This window comes from Dreissena polymorpha, chromosome 10 (assembly GCF_020536995.1).
Source record: "Dreissena polymorpha isolate Duluth1 chromosome 10, UMN_Dpol_1.0, whole genome shotgun sequence".
NCBI classification, from domain to species: Eukaryota; Metazoa; Mollusca; class Bivalvia; order Myida; family Dreissenidae; genus Dreissena; species Dreissena polymorpha.
In genome coordinates this window covers 28,325,985-28,347,028 of record NC_068364.1, presented here as the reverse complement: position 1 = coordinate 28,347,028, position 21,044 = coordinate 28,325,985, and the positions used below count along the sequence as shown (strand labels likewise).

Sequence of the window (21,044 nt, the reverse complement as noted above, 5' to 3'; positions counted from 1 at the left end):
TAATTCGGTATAAATAATAATAATAATGTTCAATGTCAAAAATCTCTAAAAGCAACAGACGTAAGGTGTCTTCTGATTGGCTAACACTCAAGGGTCAGTGAAAATTGTACGTCGAAGTACATTTCTCGATCCACTTAGTAGGTCTTGCAGACTTTCGACGTCATGGTACGTCATATAGACACTAAGTACTGGTCCTACTCAGGAAACAGTTTGTTTCATCAAATGTCTCAATTCAACTTGACAGCTTGCTAAAGCAGTTGCATTTAGCATACAGCACACTGATTTAACATAATCAAAATCATGTGATGTGTCAAATCAATTTTGATTGACAAATTTGACAGGATTTTTGTTTAATCCAATAAGTTTTAGACTGTCAAATAACACACACTACGTATTGAAAGCCATACTGGAGCTTTCGTCTGTATATCACTGACTTCATCAGAAGAATGATTTCTACTGTTGGGAAACGTTAACACCACTAATTGTCTTCTTATTTATTATCAATGTATAATTATGTGTAACAGCATAACAACATACTTGATTCGCAATTAAAATATTTAATAAATACAGGTATCTTGCAGGTTTCTAATTTTCTTTCGCAAACTATTGTTGAATAGTTTAAATTTTGTCGCCACTAAAAAACTAGCCATTTTGTAGCAATTCTAAAATCACAGTCTAAACTGCATACACTTAGCTCTATAGTTACAATATGAATGCAAATATTAGAATGCATCATGTTATATCATCCATTTTTTTATTTAAACATTCAAATAACACATAACACAGTACATATATAAAAAGGTATGTGGTATTGTGTGGAGATACAAAACACTTCACATCATTTATTTGCACATAAAATAATAGTTTTATATATTATATATTTATATATGATTTTATAGAACACAATCATCAACTTACATTTCAAGAATATTTACGTATATGAAATTACTAAGTGGTGTTATTGTATTACCTTTTACAAAATTAACATTGCTGGTTTTGTACTAGCCATAAAACATTTATCATGGATTAACAAGTAACAACCAATTTATTAATTACACAATAGAACGGAAATCATATTAATTACATTATGCATTTACTAAACAAGCTATTTGCTACTGTTTAGAATTACACTATCTTACTAAAAATGATCACAGGTACTTAGTGCTTTTACATACTTGTGGTAAGTTTTGTATTACTAGTTTGACAATTATCGGCAGACACTTGTCGATATACAGACAAAATTTGCATGGGAACTTCCATTTTTTTTCAGCATAATTGCCTTCAAATTGTTAATTTAACAACCCTTTGACATTGTTTGCACATCTGATCTTATTATACAATAGCTGATTTTTGTTTATAGATAGACATATATAGACTTTTCAAAGTTCTATAAAAGTTCACACATGTTCCATCCAAGTAAACAAGCAGAACCAATAAAGATCACCACAGATAATAACTGTGTGTATAGCTTGGAAATTTGATAGATCAGGAATCCCTCCTTTGTTGATTTCTGTAAACCAAAACTGTCAGTTTTGCTGGATAGAATGGCTTGTATGATGCTCAGCTCTTGCCTTCGGCTTTGCAGAACAGCTTCTAAAAACGGAAAACCAACAAATATCTTAAAATTTGATCAATAATGCAGACAACTTATAAATGTCTTGTTTTTTGTTGATTTCGAATCTGGAAGATTTTTTACGTAAGATTGTAGTACGAAAATCCAACGGTATCGGATTTTGTGGTTTTAGGCCTAAACTAATTATAGTGATATGTAACCTTTCGGGATATCGGTAAAGTGCGAGCAGACGAGGTGTAAATACGTTAAAAATTAAAGCTAAAAGACTAAAAAGTTAGATCGGAATATCTTTAAATTTTGTGAATAAATGTGTTTCTGGTGGATAACAACGACAACTTACCAGAATATTGCTCATAATCACACGTAAAACGTCTTTCTGAGACATTGTGTACACACCGGTCTTACTCACAATAACGAAGTGACGTCACCATCTATGTATAGAATGCTTTCTGAGAGCGAATGAAAATGCGTCACATATTCTGACAAATAAACAGTAGGGTGTCGTTATTGAAATACCGCGAGAATACTGGAAGAATAGAGATGCCAACTATAATGTTTAAAACAAATAATTTTTTAACAAGCGTTTGTGATTTGTCAGGATAATAATAACAATAAGGTATCGAAAAGATCAAAGCAAATAAATTCGACAGAAATCTAAGATTCGGCAATATATTTAAGACGGGTTATGTTCACTTAAATTGTGTTTGGTAAAGACTGTAACTATATGTAGTGAACCAGTCTTCGGCTTATACTCACTGAAGAAGAGCATTCAGGGGAGATAATTGAGTAACGACTTAATTCTGGAACGGTTGCGAAGAAAAACAAATAATGCGAGAATATTTAGTGCGATTCGCTACACAATTATGATGTCATTGATATAACTTTTCCTGAGGTATGTATTTACATGTGATTTAGCAAATGTCAAAGTGTTTTTGATTTGTTCAAGGCCATAAATAGCATCGCGAAAATATATGTCGCGTGGCAAATTTTTTGAGACGTATCCATATGTGGTATTCTTATGTAATTTTATGTCTAAATTCCCATATGTATGAACGGTCAACGCCCGCTTCGCGGGCTTTTGCCCGTATCAAGTTTAATGGTTGTTCACTTTTTAAATGAACAATATTTAAAATTTCTATATTAAAAACCTCTTGAATAGATGAAAGTAACTGCGTTTAAAGTAAAATAAATGTTTAAATATGATCAATTTTATTATAAAGTGTTGGGCATCTTTAAATCACTTGCATAACAACATATATTTTATCTGTCTTTACATGTGTCTATTTACAGCAGTGTGACATCTATGATTTCATCTAGACCCTGCTAGAAACGAATAACTGAATGACATTTTTTGACAAACATTCATATGCGAAGTTGTTGTCCACCGAAAAAGAAAATTATTTCTTAACAGTCAATTAAATTTGTGTTTTATGTTTCTTGAACATATGCAGGGATTTCAGTAAGTTGAAGACGGAAGATGAAGAAGAAGGGGGAAATGATAAAAAAAATTTACTTAAAGCGAGTATATTATATGATTTCAATGTCAACATTGTATTCTTCCTTCCTAACCCAACATATAAATATTACCGTAGAATGTTAAATTAAATCAATTCACAATCCTTATATGGTACCATAAATCAAATAATGTTTACTACAGTGAAACAAGTATGTAAACACGCATACGGAAGGAGTTTTTTTTCTGTACAGCAGAAATTTATTTACTATTACATACACTTTTTCTTTCATTTATTTTCTTGTGCTACTTCTTCTGAACTTTAATTATTGTTTGGGATTCATCAACGTTTTTATCTGTTTTTAAAAGTTATACGAATTTACTTAATCGGCTTTAGTTTTAAAAAAGGAGCCGGGTGTTAACCCTATTTTATTCGCATATCTAAATGAAAACCCTGCATAAGTAAATCGGAAAACTATTGGACTTCAATTGAAGCCAAAAAAGTATACACAACAATTTTTCCCGGGTTGTTTGCATTGATTTTGAAAGTGGTCTTTTTCTTTACCCTAAGGTGTATCGATGCTCCATGCATTTATGGGAAGAAGTAGAAGAAAGGAATTTAAAGCGATTGCTCATGGCATAAACTGATGAAACATAAACATAAAGAAACCAGATTGATGTGTCCTATTATGATTTATGCAAGAATAAAAAAGATATATGTCGAAGATCAACAGGCATGTTTGCATTTAAAATATTCACAATTTTGTCACTTTATCATGGGACAGAAAAATTAACATTCAATTACACAATATATAACACATTCTATAGTAAAACATCCTAGTTAGTATTGTTTACAAGTTTAATGTCTTGCTAGAAGTCTTCAAAACCCAATGATCCCAAAACTATGTGCGCTTCTTTGTTTGTGGCATGCTTTTTATTAACTACTGGACTTTCATAAAAAAATTATATAAATGCATGGACACTATTAGTATATTCATAAATTTAACATGTTTGCTATCTGCTAGTTGTTTATTTCACTTCTCTTTTACTATTGTTTGTACATCTCAGTGATATTTGTTATGCTGAAACTGCTTTTTGATGACATACAAACACTCTTCATAAGAACTGCAGTTTCATTATTGTCAATCACGATTGCCACCTCTTTTTGGAAATGCACTACTATTTAATAAACGAGCCAATGCTACTTCCGAGATGATGCGAAGGACCGCACGTTTATAAAAAATACACGGACAAGTCTACAGGGTGAGAAGGTTCTACATGTTTTGATAACATATTTCGCTTTTTTTTTTAATCTGGAAATGAAGTGCGCTTTAGCGAAGATAAATTCATCCACAAATGTACAGGAACATACAATCACAACCCTTTTGCAAACGAGAGGACCTTTATACGTTGTGGTATGGTGGAGTTTTTACAATCAAGTCAATGTTTTTTGCATGTGTGACGAGCAAATTGCCCTTATATTAAGTTGCTAGCGATATCAAACGATTGCTCTCAACATATACAAGTCGCTGCATTAACAAAAAGATTGGCTTCTCACCAAATAGATAATTGTGCATTCTTCCAAAAGAGTTGGAGCCGTTGCCAAGGTCGTGGTGCTAAAACATGAGGTGGCGCCAATGCGCATTTGAAGCTATTATAAAGTGACAAATTTTAAGTAACGGGTTCTACGTATTATGTGTCCAGGAATTATATTTTACTACATTCATTGTCAAATCTATAAATTGAGTCGCGTACGTTTTGACATACATTTATCTAGAACAAGCATTTCCTATAATGCCCTGAATGATTAAAACGACGGTATGTGTTCTATTGAAAATGAAACACTTAACACTGAAAGATGTTAACACACGACTTATGACTCAGTGATCAGGGAAAACTGTAAAGCACCTTTGAACGCACATCTCGAGTCTTTGGTCTATTTGTGATCCGCTTCCGTGTATATAATTTTATAAGCCTCTTTTACTAATAATGATTTCTTCCAGCAATTACAGCGCAAAACAAATTCGTTTATACGTCATCAACACACAATGCGTGTGAAACAAGGTGATCCAGATAATACCTACTTTTTAGACCCAGCTAATTGTAAGTTTCATTTTTGACCGATCATTAGCAATATCAACTTATCAGCAAAAGGCAAGAGATATATCTATTCTGGTAAGGGTGTTGATATCATAAGTACCGTGTGCGCAAGTATATCAGCGATATTATAGGGCTAACGTGCTCCGTTTAAAGGGGCCTTTTCACGTTTTGGTAAATTGACAAAATAAAAAAAAAATGGTTTCAGATTCGCAAATTGTTGTTGTAGTTATGATAATTGTGAGGAAACAGTAATACTGAACGTTTACCAGGCTCTTTAATATCTAATATATGCTCCTTTGTTACGATATAAAAAACGGAATATTATAAAGCGTTGCAACTTGAAACGGTAGACTATTTTGGTGAAATCTGTTGTTGTGTTATATTTTGTGATACTACGAGGATTGCTTATATAAAGAAATACATCGCTAATTGTATGAGCACGGGTGAATACGGAATACCGTAAGGGCCATCATGGTTTCATATTAAAATCCAGAGGGCGACAATGCGATAGTGCGATAGTACGATGGCGACAATGCGATAGTACGATGGCGACAATGCGACAACGCTATAGTACGATGACGACAATGCGACAATACGATGGCGACAGTGCGAGAGTACGATTGCGACAATGCGATAGTGCGATAATACGATGACGACAGTGCGACAATACGATGGCGACAATGCGATGGTACTATGACGACAATGCGATAGTACGATGGCAACAGTGCGACAATACTATGGCGACAGTGCGATAGTACGATTACGACAGTAAGACAAAACATTGGCGACACTGCGATAGTACGATGGCGACAATGCGATAGTACGATGACGACAGTGCGACAATACTATGGCGACAATGCGATAGTACGATGACGACAGTGCGACAATACTATGGCGACAGTGCGATAGTACGATGGCGACAATGCGATAATACGATGACGACATTGCGACAAGACGATGGCGACAATGCGATAGTACGATGGCGACAATGCGATGATACAATGGCGACAGTACGATATGACTATCGCATTGTCGCCATCGTACTATCGCATTGTAACCATCGTACTATCGCACTATCGCATTGTCGCCCTCTGGACTTTAATGTGTAACCACGATGGCCCTAACGGTTTTCCGTAGATGACAGAGTGGTATAAGCGATAGACTTTTACTCCAGGGGTCAATGGTTCGAGCCCAGTTGATGGTTACTTTTTTTCTTTCTTTAATTTTATTCTTGTTTATTTACTAGGGCTTTTTAGATGCAATGTTTACATTTATCAATATAGAGTAATTAATTACAAACTTCATGCTTAAATATCGTTTTACAATGTAGGTGTTTTTACTGTTTCCTAGCAACTACGAAAGGCGCAACATACAAAGTGGTTTGTTTCCACTAACCAGACCGTCCACAATTTTCAGTGCTGACCATACATTTGTGTGCGATATTCTTCGGTGCTGACCATACATTTGTGTTCGGTATTCTTCGGTGCTGACCATACATTTGTGTGCGGTATTCTTCGGTGCTGACCATACATTTGTGTGCGGTATTCTTCGGCGCTGACCATACATGTGTGCGGTATTCTTCGGTGCTGACCATACATTTGTGTGCGGTATTCTTCGGTGCTGACCATACATTTGTGTGCGGTATTCTTCGGTGCTGACCATACATGTGTGTGCGGTATTCCAGGGCTGACCATACATTTGTGTGCGGTATTCCAGGGCTGACCATACACTTTTGTGCGGTATTCCAGGACTGGCCATACACTTGTGTGCGGCATTCCAGGGCTGACCATACACTTGTGTGCGGTATTCCAGGGCTGACCATACACTTGTGTGCGGTATTCCAGGGCTGACCATACACTTGTGTGCGGTATTCCAGGGCTGACCCTACACTTGTGTGCGGTATTCCAGGGCTGACCATACACTTGTGTGCGGTATTCCAGGGCTGACCATACACTTGTGTGTGGTGTTCCAGGTTGAGGTATCTATCTGTTTTTCTTAATTTCATCATAATGAAATATAATCGATAAATTAAAGTGAACATAATTATGAAGAAACGTGTGTTGCAATGATATGTTTGAGATTTGTGTCATTCATTACACTATTTAACTGGAAAGTAATTGGAGTATATTCAAAATAGGCTAATAAAAATAATACCGACCTATCTTAATATTTTGGAGATTTTAGTAGAAAAAGAAAACTTATTTGAGCTCAATTAAGATTCGTTGTCTCGTTTTTTTGTGAATGAAGCATTTTGATTGAGGAACAAAAATCATCGTTACATGTAGAAGTAAAATCTTTTATCGTGAATTATCTTACTCATATAATTACTCTATCAACACTATTGTTGCGCGTTAACTATTTTGAGAATGTTGTGTACTTTGTAATTGGATATATGAATTATTACATATTTTGGGTTTGTCGGGCAATCGGTTTTATTTATGTTGCCGATTTCTTAATTGAGTTAATTCCGTATATAATCAAATATTTGCATCTTTTTTTGTTGAAGGGACCTTTTCACGTTTTGGTAAATTGACAATTTTTTTTCCAGATTTGCAAATTGTCGTAGTAGTTATGATATTTCTGAGGAAAAAGTAATACTGAACATTGACCATGCTCTAAAATATCAATTATATGCATCTTTTGACGATTTAAAAACCTGAAAATTATAAAACGTTGCAATGCGAAACGATTGAATAATTTGGAGAGTTCTGGTGTTGTCGTGATATTTTGTGATACTACGAGGATTGCTTACATGAAGTATAAAAACATTTTAGATCCAATGTTTACATTTATCAATCTAAAGCATTTAATGAACTACTTCAATACATGCCAGAATCTTTGAATGGATAAAATGTAATGGATTAAATAGATATGGTGTCCGCCTAGCGACCAGGAGGTCACAGGTTTGATCCCCACTGTGGGAGCGTTCTTTAGATTACCCCCAATAGACACCAAGTATAGTGTAGTTGATATGGTGTCCGCCTTGCGACCGATAGGTCACAGGTTCGATCCCCACTGTCAGAGCGTTCTTTAGATTACCCCCATAGACACCAAGTACTGGTTAACTTATAATATCACCATAGTGTAGTTGATATGGTGTCCGCCTTGCGACCGATAGGTCACAGGTTCGATCCCCACTGTCAGAGCGTTCTTTAGATTACCCCCATAGACACCAAGTACTGGTTAACTTATAATATCACCATAGTGTAGTTGATATGGTGTCTGCCTAGCGATCGGGAGGTCACAGGTTTGATCCCCACTGTGGGAGCGTTCTTTAGATTACCCCCATAGACACCAAGTACTGGTTAACTTATAATATCACCATAGTGTAGTTGATATGGTGTCTGCCTAGCGATCGGGAGGTCACAGGTTTGATCCCCACTGTGGGAGCGTTCTTTAAATTACCCCCATAGACACCAAGTATAGTGTAGTTGATATGGTGTCTGCCTAGCGATCGGGAGGTCACAGGTTCGATCCCCACCGTCGGAGCGTTCTTCAGATCTCCCCCAAAGACACCAAGTACTGGTTCTAGGCCCAGGAAACGGACTCGAGAGCGTTTATATAAGCCTTAGGCTTTCGATACAATCGAGCTAAAAACAAATAGGTTTAAACTAAAATCTGTGAAAAGGCGCCTTTAGAGAACGCATTCGTTAAAGATTTGGATGTACGTATTTACGTAAGAAAATCACATAAAAGGACAGTTATCTATTAGATTTAAGTCACATGATGATATTATTTTGTCATGAATTTAAATCATATATAATGTATTAGCGCAACCTCCTGTACTTAGCGCCACTGCCTTAGCATTGGCTCCATCTCTTTTGAACGAATGCAAAATTATCTATTAGAACTGCAAGAAGCCAATGATTTTGTGAATGTAGCAACTTTATATGTTGGGAGCAATAGTTTGATGTCGTAAGCGAATTATTTGGATAGGCCTTGCTCGCCACACAGGCGAAACACATAGATTTGCTTTTCAAAGCCCCATCCTGTCATAACTTATCAAGGTCCTCACGTTTCCAAACGGGCTACGTATGTATGTTTCTCTACATTTGTGGATGAATTAATCTTCTCTTAATCGCACTACATTTCCCGATTTTCATAATAATGCGAAATATGTTGTTTTTTTAAACATTCAAAACATACCCACAATAGATTATGCTTGTATTTTGTAAACTTCCGGTCTTGAGCGCCATATAGGAAGTAGCATTTGCTCATATATAAATGCATCTCAAAAGGTGGCGCCCGTGATTAACAGCCATTCGGAGTGTGTCCCAGCACTCCTACCTAGTTTGCTTACTAGTCTCATGAAACGTAGGACGAAGTCTGACTTATAGCTGCAGTTTACAGCTTCTTTGTAATTTCCGAAATATTTTCAATATTTAGTTTGGGCTAGTTGAGGGGGAGGTGGGGTGCGGAATGTAATAACCACCAACTAAACTCACAATCTTCCGGGATAGGGGATTGAACCCGGGTCATCTCGATTAGAATCGCCAGTATGTATTAGCCCCTGTGCTAAATGGACAGCCCGACCCGTTACAGATCTTTGGTTCAAACATTTGACTATTGTATTTTTCCAAAGATCTATCAATATACATTTATGTTCGATCTTCGCGATATTGATATTTGCAATACATCTTCTGCTGATATAGATTACATTACACTTAATCATTTTGTATCCCTCGAAAGTAGTGCGTATTTAAAACGAGTGCTTTTTCTCTTTTGATTAAAAAGCAATTAAGCGATCGCAACCATGCGTGTTGTGGGTATTCCCTATATCCTGTGTGTGTCTGCAACATTTGGGTTTATTTCATTGATTACTCCGTTGAAATTTGAACGTTTGGGATGCGTTTGTCAAAATCTCACTTTCAATACTCTGTTTTCCGAGGGAGCTAGCCTTTGGGCGAATTTTACTTGGAAGACAGAGTATTTTTACTGCAAATACTTGAAGAGGACAGATTTATATGTAAAATGATACCGTCTTGCAAAATTTGATACATAGGAAAGGCAAGATAAATGCTTTAAATTTGGCATGACCCAATGGGATTTGGAATTCGTGTAATCCAACCTATAGAATGTGAAATGCTCGCATGGGCACTCCCGATTAAATCGGCAAAGGACGGAAACTACCGAAGTTTATCGATCACATGTCGACAGTGTTGTGAAAGGTATCTAGTCACTTGTATTATCAACAAATTTTATTAATTACTATCCCCATGTCACTCTGTCAATTAACACTGCTCGCGGTATTATAATCTCGCTTAGGACTAAATTAAATTTACTTTTAAAGTCTTCTTGCACATTGGTTAAGCTTTAGCTTTTTGTTTTGTTCCTAGGTTTAAATATTTGGGCAGATTTATTCAGAATATGTTGTATTCAACCTTGCTATTATAATTAGTAAGGACTCTTCAAAACAGTATTAATGTATACTGTAATTTAATATGTTTACTAAAAAATCGTTAAAAACATATTACATTACAATTTTCGAAAAAAAAATATGTAAAAAAGTCCCTTTAATAAGTTGATTAGTGGCATTTTTAATTGGCATACAGTTTCTGCACCAGTCATGCTCTTAAATGATCTTATCCACACACTTATATTGCAAAACATTTTGGGTAAACAGTGAATAATGCAAGTGTGTAAAGTACTGTCCTCGATTTCCCTTTGCAGACTGCACATGCTAATAAGGGACAACACTTTTAGCCTGGACTACGTTTTTTAAAGGATACTTCCTGTAAATAAGACATTTAATTGATGCGTATAGTGTTGTCCCTGATTAACCTGGATAGTGCTGCCCTGTATAGTGTTGTGCCTTATTAACCTGGATAGTGCTGCCCTGTATAGTGGTGTGCCTTATTAACCTGGATAGTGCTGCCCTGTATAGTGTTGTGCCTTATTAACCTGGATAGAGCGGCCCTGTATAGTGTTGTGCCTTATTAACCTGGATAGTGCTGCCCTGTATAGTGTTGTGCCTTATTAACCTGGATAGTGCGGCCCTGTATAGTGTTGTGCCTTATTAACCTGGATAGTGCTGCCCTGTATAGTGTTGTGCCTTATTAACCTGGATAGTGCTGCCCTGTATAGTGTTGTACCTGATTAACCTGGATAGTGCTGCCCTGTATAGTGTTGTGCCTTATTAACCTGGATAGTGCGGCCCTGTATAGTGGTGTGCCTTATTAACCTGGATAGTGCTGCCCTGTATAGTGGTGTGCCTTATTAACCTGGATAGTGCTGCCCTGTATAGTGTTGTGCCTTATTAACCTGGATAGTGCTGCCCTGTATAGTGTTGTGCCTTATTAACCTGGATAGTGCTGCCCCGTATAGTGGTGTGCCTTATTAACCTGGATAGTGCTGCCTTGTATAGTGTTGTGCCTTATTAACCTGGATAGTGCTGCCCTGTATAGTGCTGTGCCTTATTAACCTGGATAGTGCTGCCCCGTATAGTGTTGTGCCTTATTAACCTGGATAGTGCTGCCCTGTATAGTGTTGTGCCTGATTAACCTGGATAGTGCTGCCCTGTATAGTGTTGTCCCTGATTAACCTGGATAGTGCTGCCCCGTATAGTGGTGTGCCTTATTAACCTGGATAGTGCTGCCCTGTATAGTGTTGTGCCTTATTAACCTGGATAGTGCTGCCCTGTATAGTGTTGTGCCTTATTAACCTGGATAGTGCTGCCCTGTATAGTGTTGTGCCTTATTAACCTGGATAGTGCTGCCCTGTATAGTGTTGTGCCTTATTAACCTGGATAGTGCTGCCCTGTATAGTGTTGTCCCTGATTAACCTGGATAGTGCTGCCCTGTACGGACTACAGAGGCTTGTCTGTGATGACATTTAACACATGTGCATTTAGCCCCATTTTCGCAGAGCATGGCTCATTTTATATAAAATGTGATATCCCAATAACCTTCTTTCCTATCCGGTACGTGTGCCTTGTGTGTTCCTTGTGTGATTTGAATGTGCCCTTACAACGAAACTATGATATCTCTTTTGAATATAAGCATAGTGCTCAGAACAATCAAATGGCAATCATTAATTTTATAAAAACTAAAAAAAAGTTATCTTTAAAACTTGCTGCTCTTTATATTCTCAAAGTATTCAATGAATATAATTATGAGCTTCGTTCCAGGAAAACTTTTGCCTAATGCATGTTCGTAAAGTGTCTTCCCATTTTAATCTGTGCAGTTCACATAGGGTAATCCCCAATTTGTGAATGGTCTTTAGATCTCCCTTAACGACACCTAGTACTGGTTTTACCCAGGATATTGACTCAAGAGCTTTTAAAAAAGTCTAAGGCTTTTAATGCAATCCAGCTCAAATAAATAGGTTTAAAGAATGGGAAGGCTTCCACTTACATAGACGCTTCAGTCAATGACAATCATATTGAAATAAGCCGCGCTCTGGAACAACTGGGCTTAATGCATGTACATGAAGTGTTGTTCCAGATTAACCCGTGCAGACCGCACAGGCTAATAAGGGGAATGACATCTTCCGCTTTTGTTGAATTTTTTATTTAAAGAAAGACTCTTCTTTGCAAAAATCCGGATTTGGTGGAAAGTGTCGTCCCAGATTACCTGTGCAAACTAAACAGGCTTATGTGGTACGACTTTTTATGCACATGCATTAAGCCTGGTTGTCCCAGTACGAGACTCAAATATTCTACAATAGTATTTTCATCCTGCCACATTGGGCATCAAATTATTTGGTGGTTCAAAACAAAAGAGCTTATCGTAGAGCTTTGATTTTGAAAGCATATATTTAAATGATCATTTATTGTTTTGTTTTTCATTTTCACTTAATAAATTGTATTTTTATAAGATATATACAATATTTTGGGAAGATATATTCAGGTTATTCTCATTTATTTCGATACTATACTAAATTATTTGGATATCATTCCCTAGATAATATTTAGTGGGAGCGTTCTTTAGATCTCCCCCAAAGACACCAAGTACTGGATCTAGGCCCAGGAAACGGACTCGAGAGCGTTTATATAAGCCCTAGGGGTTCGATGCAATCGAGCTAAAATAAATAGGTTTAAACTAAAAGATAATATTTATGCTATTTTGGCTAATTGTGCAATTTGTTTCTAACTGGAATCCAGAGGCACTATGATTTAATTGGTTAATATTTGATTTATGAAATTCTGAGTAGATACTAATGGATTTACAATACGGAGATAGCAATTAAAATGATTGGCCATTTGAAAGTAACACAAGTGGGTTGTATGTTGTTTTAATTACGAGACAGTGAATTGTCAATAACACGTCCATTATCTTCGACAATATATTAAATACGGTTCATTAACACCCGTGTATACTATAATGCATTTTCTCTATAATAACCGTTTGCCGGTGTTTTTTACGCAACGCTTTTAGACATTGAGCTGAATTTTAGTGTGTGAGTCTCCCTTTATGACCTACAGATGAAGAGTGAGTTTTTTCAGTCCATTGATTTTTGGGTGAAGTTATTGGCCTAGGACTTAATATTTTTATGCCCCCGAAGGAGGGCATATAGCGATCGGAATGTCCGTCCGTCTGTCCGTCCATCTGTACGTCTGTCCGTCACACTTTGCGTTTAGGTTTCGAAAAATGCTCAAAACTTCTATGTCGCTTCAGATAGCAATTTCATAGTTGGCATGCATGTGTATATGGACAAGGCCTTTCCATACGCACACAAATTTTGACCCCTGTGACCTTGACCTTGAACTTATGGTCCGCGTTTAGGTTTCGAAATCTGCGTTTCGGTTTTGAAAAAAGCTCATAACTTCTATCAAACGTATATAGGGGCATATGTCATCCTATGATGACAGCTCTTGTTCTCTATAAAACTGTTTTCCGGATGTTGTTTACGCAACGCTTTCAGATATTGAGCTGATAATATGTGAGTCAATCTGGATGACTTACAGGTAAAGTTTTGAGTTTCTTTCCTGTCCATTGATTTTTGGTGAAGCTATGGGCTTGTTCTTCGACATTTTCTCTTTAATAACCGTTTTCTGGAGTATTTTTCACGAACAACTTTCTGCTATTCTTCTGATTTTTGGTGTGTGAGTCTACCCACATGACTTACAGGTGAAGTGTGAGTTTTGTTCCGGTCAATTGATTTTTGACGAAGTTGGCAATCAATCAAAAACAATTTCAATGAGTTAAGTGTATTAAGGTAGGAAACAGTAAAGAACACTATGAAATAATATATACAACTGCTCTTAATGCAATATAAAACTAATTGTTATGTATTAGAACAAAGCCTTCTAGAATACGCACACAATTTGTGATTTTGACAGTTTTATATATGTCAGACTGTTGTAGATGCTTCATATTTCTAAACTTTATAAAATATTTTCACCCTGTATACTCGGTTTAGATCATTGCAAAACGCAATGCTGCATATCTATAAGTTTCATATTAGCCCATGCTGAATTATCATTTATTCATATACGTTTCATGGCGGAAACTATTCTCATCATTTCAATGAATATTAATGTAAATCAAAACCTGGATGAGACAGCTACGCTGAATAAATAGTTATAAATTACCAAGAAACATGTTCTCAGTGCAAGAAAAAAACAAGTAATCATTATTCAAAATCAACAATGAAAAACTTAAGTTATCTTCAATACATTTGACATGTATCTTAAAGAAACGACAGCCTATACGCATATATAGTTCTGGTGTAATTGTGTTGTAATGTGATGTAATGTAAAAAACAGACACTATATTCTGGACTAAAATTGTTTCTATATTTTCACCAGCAGTTCTAGTCGACCTGTCAAGTCAATGAGAAATACAAAAACAATTGTTATAGATGTAACAAGATAATAAACACTACAGCTGTTCTTATTTTCACTGAAACTCGTAACAGTTTTTGAACTTATGACATTATTGGTTTTCAAAACAATGCAACTGCAAAATACTAACAATGTTTAATTATTATAACACTTCACACAGCGCAATCCTATGGCCATTGAAATAATATGAATCATCAATCAAGGTACATGTAGAATTACATTATTTTACTTTGAACACCAGGATACTGCTGTTCCGTTCAAGTCCCACAATGATGGAGGCAGTGTGTCTGTTGTAGCAGACTGACCATGCGGACACTACTCCATCCTCCTTTGTACCAAGAGTAGCCAGCTTCCTCTTGCCCTCACTGTCTACTTGTAGGATAGTATTGGAATTGTTTCCACATACCAGCACCTGGCCTGCATGTGTAGCATGAAGACCTTTTGGCCATTGTAGTGCAGGGTCAATGAAGGTGGCCAGGACTGAGCCATCCCTGGCCAGAGTGAGGAGCTTGGCATGGGAGGTGTTAGTGATGTACAACTTGTCCCCTGTGGGACTCACAGCACACTTATATACTGCAAAACAGAGTAACAACAAGATATTGAATTATATTATATAGATGTTAATAACAAAGCTCATTGAAACTGTATAAATAATGTGTTGTTAAATACCAAAGACAACATTATTAAGATATGTATGAAACCCTCTAATAATAAATATTTATGTGTGGCAGGAAGTTCATTCAAAAGAATAACTATAGATATTGTTGTTACTAAAATTCAAATTGTATATAGTTTCTTCATCAGCTACAAAAGTCAGTTGCAAAAAATTATAAATTCATTCTCATTTGCTAAAAATTAAAAATTTACCAAAATTAAAAAAAAGGTTACGCACATTAAAAAGCACACTGTGTCTTATATGAAACCAATATAATTCAACGGACACTAAAAGTCCATAAACACTCAAAATCAACGAATAGTTCGTACAATATTTTAAAAAATAAAGTTAATACATAACAAATCAATGTTTTTTATAGCAATAGACATAATTTTAACGTTCAATGTGGTATGTTAACATAGAATTAAAAAGACACACAAGCTCTTTTCTTTTTTGTGGGACAATAATATTTTTATATTGAACACATGTTTATGTCTCATGTTAGTGTTGGTATGTCGTAAGCATAGATATTGTTGCAGGAAAACGTTTTGAAAAAAAAAACATTTTGTATCTCATTAAATCTGTGTTACCATACCACATCTAGCGTTGAACTTTTGACTATTGCTATAAGGAATACTGATTTTTTATGGGTTACCTTTTTAATATTTCGCAAAATATGTGCTGATATTGAGTATTTTAGTTACTTTATTTTTCGTGGATTTTGGTGGTGTGCACCCAACCACAACATCAAATGTTCAACCAAATTTGAGGTAAAAGTTTCATATCAGATATTATAAAAACAAAAACAAATTTAAGATCCAATAAATATGCCTGATTTTACCAATCCATTAATTTCTATGTTAACAAAATTAAATGACACAATATTTTAAGAAATAACAATCTGGTAATGCCCTTATCAATGATCCAAAACATAAATTGTTTTCTAAACTGCGGTTGAATAATACACTGATTGTACATTTTATGAGTGCTGCAACAATACGCCAAAAACCGTATTGCAATATATTGTCAGTTCAAAAACCCGTATTGCAATATATCGCAATATATTGCTAACTTGTACCAAAATTATAACTTGCCAATTACCCGATAAACCCGTATATTCCAGTTTTAAAGCAAATTTTGGTAAATATTTACTATATACCGGTAAATGTGCTCAAGAATAACAAGAAACACAAACATTCGCAACTTTTCTTAAGTATCAAATACGTTTTGGCATTTGATACTATTTAAAGATGTGATGAAATAATATCCAACCCGGGCGTTTTTTTCCACTGAACACACGTAATTCACCTGACGTGATGTTCCCATTTTTATACAACACAAAATACACCCATACTTTCCATGCGACGTCCTACATGTCTGTATAATTTTCGCGCGCTTTTTATTGAGACAAAGGATAAAGCGCTTTTTATTTGACGCTATAAATTTTTATTGTCGCATTAGCATTAAAATTTTGAAGCGTATTTCCTAAATTTGGATTACAAATTTAATAATGCTCAATTCAGAATCGAACGAAACATTTACAGCTGTGCGCAATTAATTCAACGATAATCTGTTCAAAAGCATCGAACGAATGCTCTGATGTAACACCGCTACTCCGTATAATATACTTTTCAGAATGCTATTTTTACGAAAAAGAATATTTACACTGCTTTGTTTTGTTTACCTTGTTATCATTATTTCGGATGGCTTGTCTGGACAAAATGTGAATGAATATTTGTAAAATTTTCGTACCGGTTTGATGAAAATCGTATCGCAATACAATATGCGGATTGCGTACTGCGATATATACCGATATACCGGTATATTGTTGCAGCACTACATTTTATATGTATTTATACAACAAATTCTTAATCATATCATGATTAATCAACTATGATTCTTACCTGTGTAAGTGTCTGATGTATCTTCATACATCTTGTTGACAAGTTTCCCACTCAATGTGTACTTATACAATGCAGTAGCAGAAGTAATATACAGGTCTCCTTGGTGGCAGGCAATACCAATACATGCATGTGGTAACTGAAGCTCCCTTCCTGTCAATAGCTGCCTGTTGTTGACTGTGATAAACTTGACCTCATGTATATTATAAGCATTTTCATTGACAGTCACAGCCACCTCACTGGGTGTGATATCACACAGATCTTGTGGAAAGGCAGTCAAACTACAGTTACTCACCACCTGGTAACACTGGTCAAGAAGCTTGATTTTCTTATTATTGTTGTCTGCAACCAGGACCTGTCCATCCTGGAGGACTAAGATGGCTTTGATATTGCATTCATTCCAATCACTTGATATTCGCATATTGTGTACATACTGTTCTTGCACAGTGATTACCTTGTTTGGATTCTCTTCTCCCATCAATTTCTCCGTACTGTGTTTAATCCTCCCAAGACCTGACAGTGTTGACAAGTACTGTACAATTTCACTGTTAGGCTGGAATGTTACATAAAATTTATCCTGAACATAGTTCTTCTTCAGAAAATTTTCAGATTGTTCTATTATCACCTTGCATTTCCTGGTGGCTATAAAGGATAGTTCCATTTTGCTTTTATCGCTAATGTCCTGTATGGTGTCCCGAAGTTGTTTCAATTCATCCCTTAGCCTGTTGCAGTTGTCAACATCTTTTTTGGAAAAGACTTGCAGTTTGCTTAGAGTATCTTTCATTTCCTTCAGTGTCTTCTGTTCAATCGTGTCTAAGGCTGTATTTATTTCTCTGCGAGTTTCCTGTATCTTGTTTAGCTGTTCATCATATGAACTTTGCACATACTGAATGCTAGCCTCTTGGTTATCTTGAAGTTTCGTCAATGCTTTCAAAATAGTTTGGATAGAAACTGACAGTTGTTGAAGGTCTGTAGACTGACTTTTTACGATGTCGGATATAAGAGTTATCTTTTGGCAGTGTCTGAAAGAAGATTGAAAAAAAACTGTAAACAATATTAAATACTTTGTTTTTTTAAAAAGCCTTTGTAATGAGAATCTAAAATACTTTGGTAAAACCAGAATGAAAAAGTTAATATATTAGAGTCCAGCTTTAGGTCAATATGGTATTTACATAAGTATTCATTTATTTAAATCTAAAACCTACATATTCATTTCAACAGATATTTTACTGGATGTGAAATCAGTGACCCAAGTACAAAGATAGCTTAAAACTGCTGTCTTTTTATATTTTTTTAAATATTTTATTGTATATGAACACATTTATGATTTATTGAAATAAAAAAAATATGTTGTTGATATTATAAGATTGATGTTATTTTGCTAATAATTTGACTTCCTTGCAATGAAGTTTGAAAACCGTTCATTTGTTTCTTAACCTTGCTGTTTTTAATTTAAATAAAGTTAACATTTACCTGTGATTAAGAATTGCACAGTTTGTGCAGCACAGTTCACTGTGATTATCACAAAACATTTCAAGGTTTTTGTCTTTATGGACATCACACATTCAGAAGAAAATCTTCCACCTTCTTGGCCACTGGCCATTTCTTCTTATCTGCCCTTCCATAGGGGGCATGTTTCGTAAACAACTGGCTGTGCATGCCAATACATTTTCCGCAGTAAAATTTAACACAAGATTCACAGTAGAAATCAGATATTTTATCCAGATTCTTGTCTTCGCAGGTCGAACATAAGAAGTCTTGGACCATGTCAGATCCCTTCTCACTGGTAGATTGTAAAAAGGTTGCCATTTTATTGCATGAGTTTTGTAAATACAGCAGCTTTAGATCTCTGAAAGTTTAATTTAATTTATATAGTTTAGTATCGCTTACTTAACAAATAACGCCCATCTAGATCCGGTCCATAGTCCAATAACAAGCATTGCCTTACCGTACCATTATCATAGATAAAACTCAATTTTATTTAAAGGTTTTAAGACCAGTAGGCAAAGTAACTATCTACTATGTAATATGAAATGTATTGCAAGATAAAACCATATGAATACACCTCAGTTTGCGGTTAGTTTATTTGGGCATATTTTTTAATCATTAAAGCAATATAATAGTCGGTTTAAGTTAACTAGATAACATTGGGTATACACAGGGAGTATTTTAAACTGTAGAATGCCAAGTATGTACTCCAATCTAGCTTTAATGAAGCAGCCTGATATGAAAACTATTCATGTACAAACCAACTTTTAAATTTACTACGAACTTGAACATAAATAAAACTGTCATTGTCATGCCTGAAATATTACTCCTCGTGCTGCTTGTCAGAGAAAATTGCTCGTTTGGTTTAATATTCATATAATATAGTATAATTAAAAATAATTTATATAGAAAGCATTATAGTTATGTATTGGTTTTGAATGTATTTAGCAAAATAAAATAATCTAATAAACTGTTTGTGTTAACAATTGTGACCTTTGGTAAGTAATACTTTATGTATACAAATGTAAAGTTTGTAACAAGTAAACAATTTAGGGTATTAATCAGACTTGACTATGACAGAGCGTGCATCCACTTATCGCCTTGGAATGTACCAAATTAAGCAGGGCTATGGGAAAGCGGTTGTTAAACATATGTTTGATAAGTTTCTTCCCATATTAGCTTGTTCAGTCCGCACTGGCTGAATGTGGAAGACACTTTTCATCTTGACTGGATATTATTTAAATGAAAAATTCAGAGTAGTAGAACGTTTTGACACTTTACATACATGTATGAAGAGTTTTCCAAAAGCATGGATCATTCAAATTAAATCAAGGGCTTTTTTCATGTGTTAATAGACGATGATTTTTGCGCCTTCCCAATTTAGAAATATCTCTCTTTTTATATCCCCCACCACTATAGTGGGGGACATATTGTTGTTCCCCTGTCTGTTGGTTTGTTTGTTTGTGCAAACTAAAACATTTGCTATAACTTTTGCAATATTGAAGATAGCAAATTAATATTTGGCATGCATGTCTATCTCATGGAGCTGCACATCTTTAGTGGTGAAAGGTCAGGTCATCCTTCAAGGTCAAAGGTCAATTATATGGGTCACAATCGTTTATTTAATGTATACTTTTGTACTATTGAAGATAACAACTTGATATTTGGCATGCATGTGTATCTCATGGAGTTGCACATATTGAGTGGTGAAAGGTCAAGGTCAAGATCATCTTTCAAAGTCAAAGGTCAAATATATAGGGACATACTGTTTCACAAACACATCGCTTGTTTCTCCTTATGCACTTTTGAAAATCTAGTCAACATGATCTCTAAACCTTCAAAACACAAAACCCTGTTTTTTCGAAGCATTGTCAATAAAAATTGTAAAGTGACCTATTTCCCAAATTTGCACACATCTTTTCCCCAATTTCATGGTTGTTTTATGCACAAAATGTTCCCCAAATCAACAGGGGAATGGGAAGATAGATCGGAATCTCCCGATCCATGCTCTGGGAAATCTCGGCTTAATGCATGTGCGTTAAGTGTCGTCCGAGGTCCTGTTCTCAAAATGGTGGACAAATTACTGACTT

General features: G+C 35.4%; 1 protein-coding gene across 1 annotated transcript; it reads right to left on the bottom strand.

The window, feature by feature from the left end:
• Nucleotides 1–13,344: 13,344 nt before the first annotated feature.
• On the bottom strand, nt 13,345–19,406 carry LOC127847298 (uncharacterized). Its single transcript, XM_052379138.1, has 3 exons — nt 18,940–19,406; nt 17,470–18,488; nt 13,345–15,483 (listed from the first exon to the last, which is right to left on the bottom strand). Exons 1-3 carry the CDS (start codon nt 19,029–19,031, stop codon nt 15,131–15,133), a joined length of 1,464 nt encoding a protein of 487 aa, XP_052235098.1. The 5' UTR covers nt 19,032–19,406; the 3' UTR covers nt 13,345–15,130.
• Nucleotides 19,407–21,044: the final 1,638 nt, after the last annotated feature.

Bases quoted from the DNA above. Each gene is read 5' to 3' on its own strand.
- LOC127847298 (XM_052379138.1), bottom strand. From the start codon at position 19,031: ATGTGTGATGTCCATAAAGACAAAAACCTTGAAATGTTTTGTGATAAT. The intron at 18,489-18,939 runs GTAAATGTTAAC...ATCTTCTTTCAG, and splicing joins TGTGCAATTCTTAATCACAG to ACACTGCCAAAAGATAACTC. The intron at 15,484-17,469 runs GTAAGAATCATA...TCTGTTTTGCAG, and splicing joins TACATCAGACACTTACACAG to TATATAAGTGTGCTGTGAGT.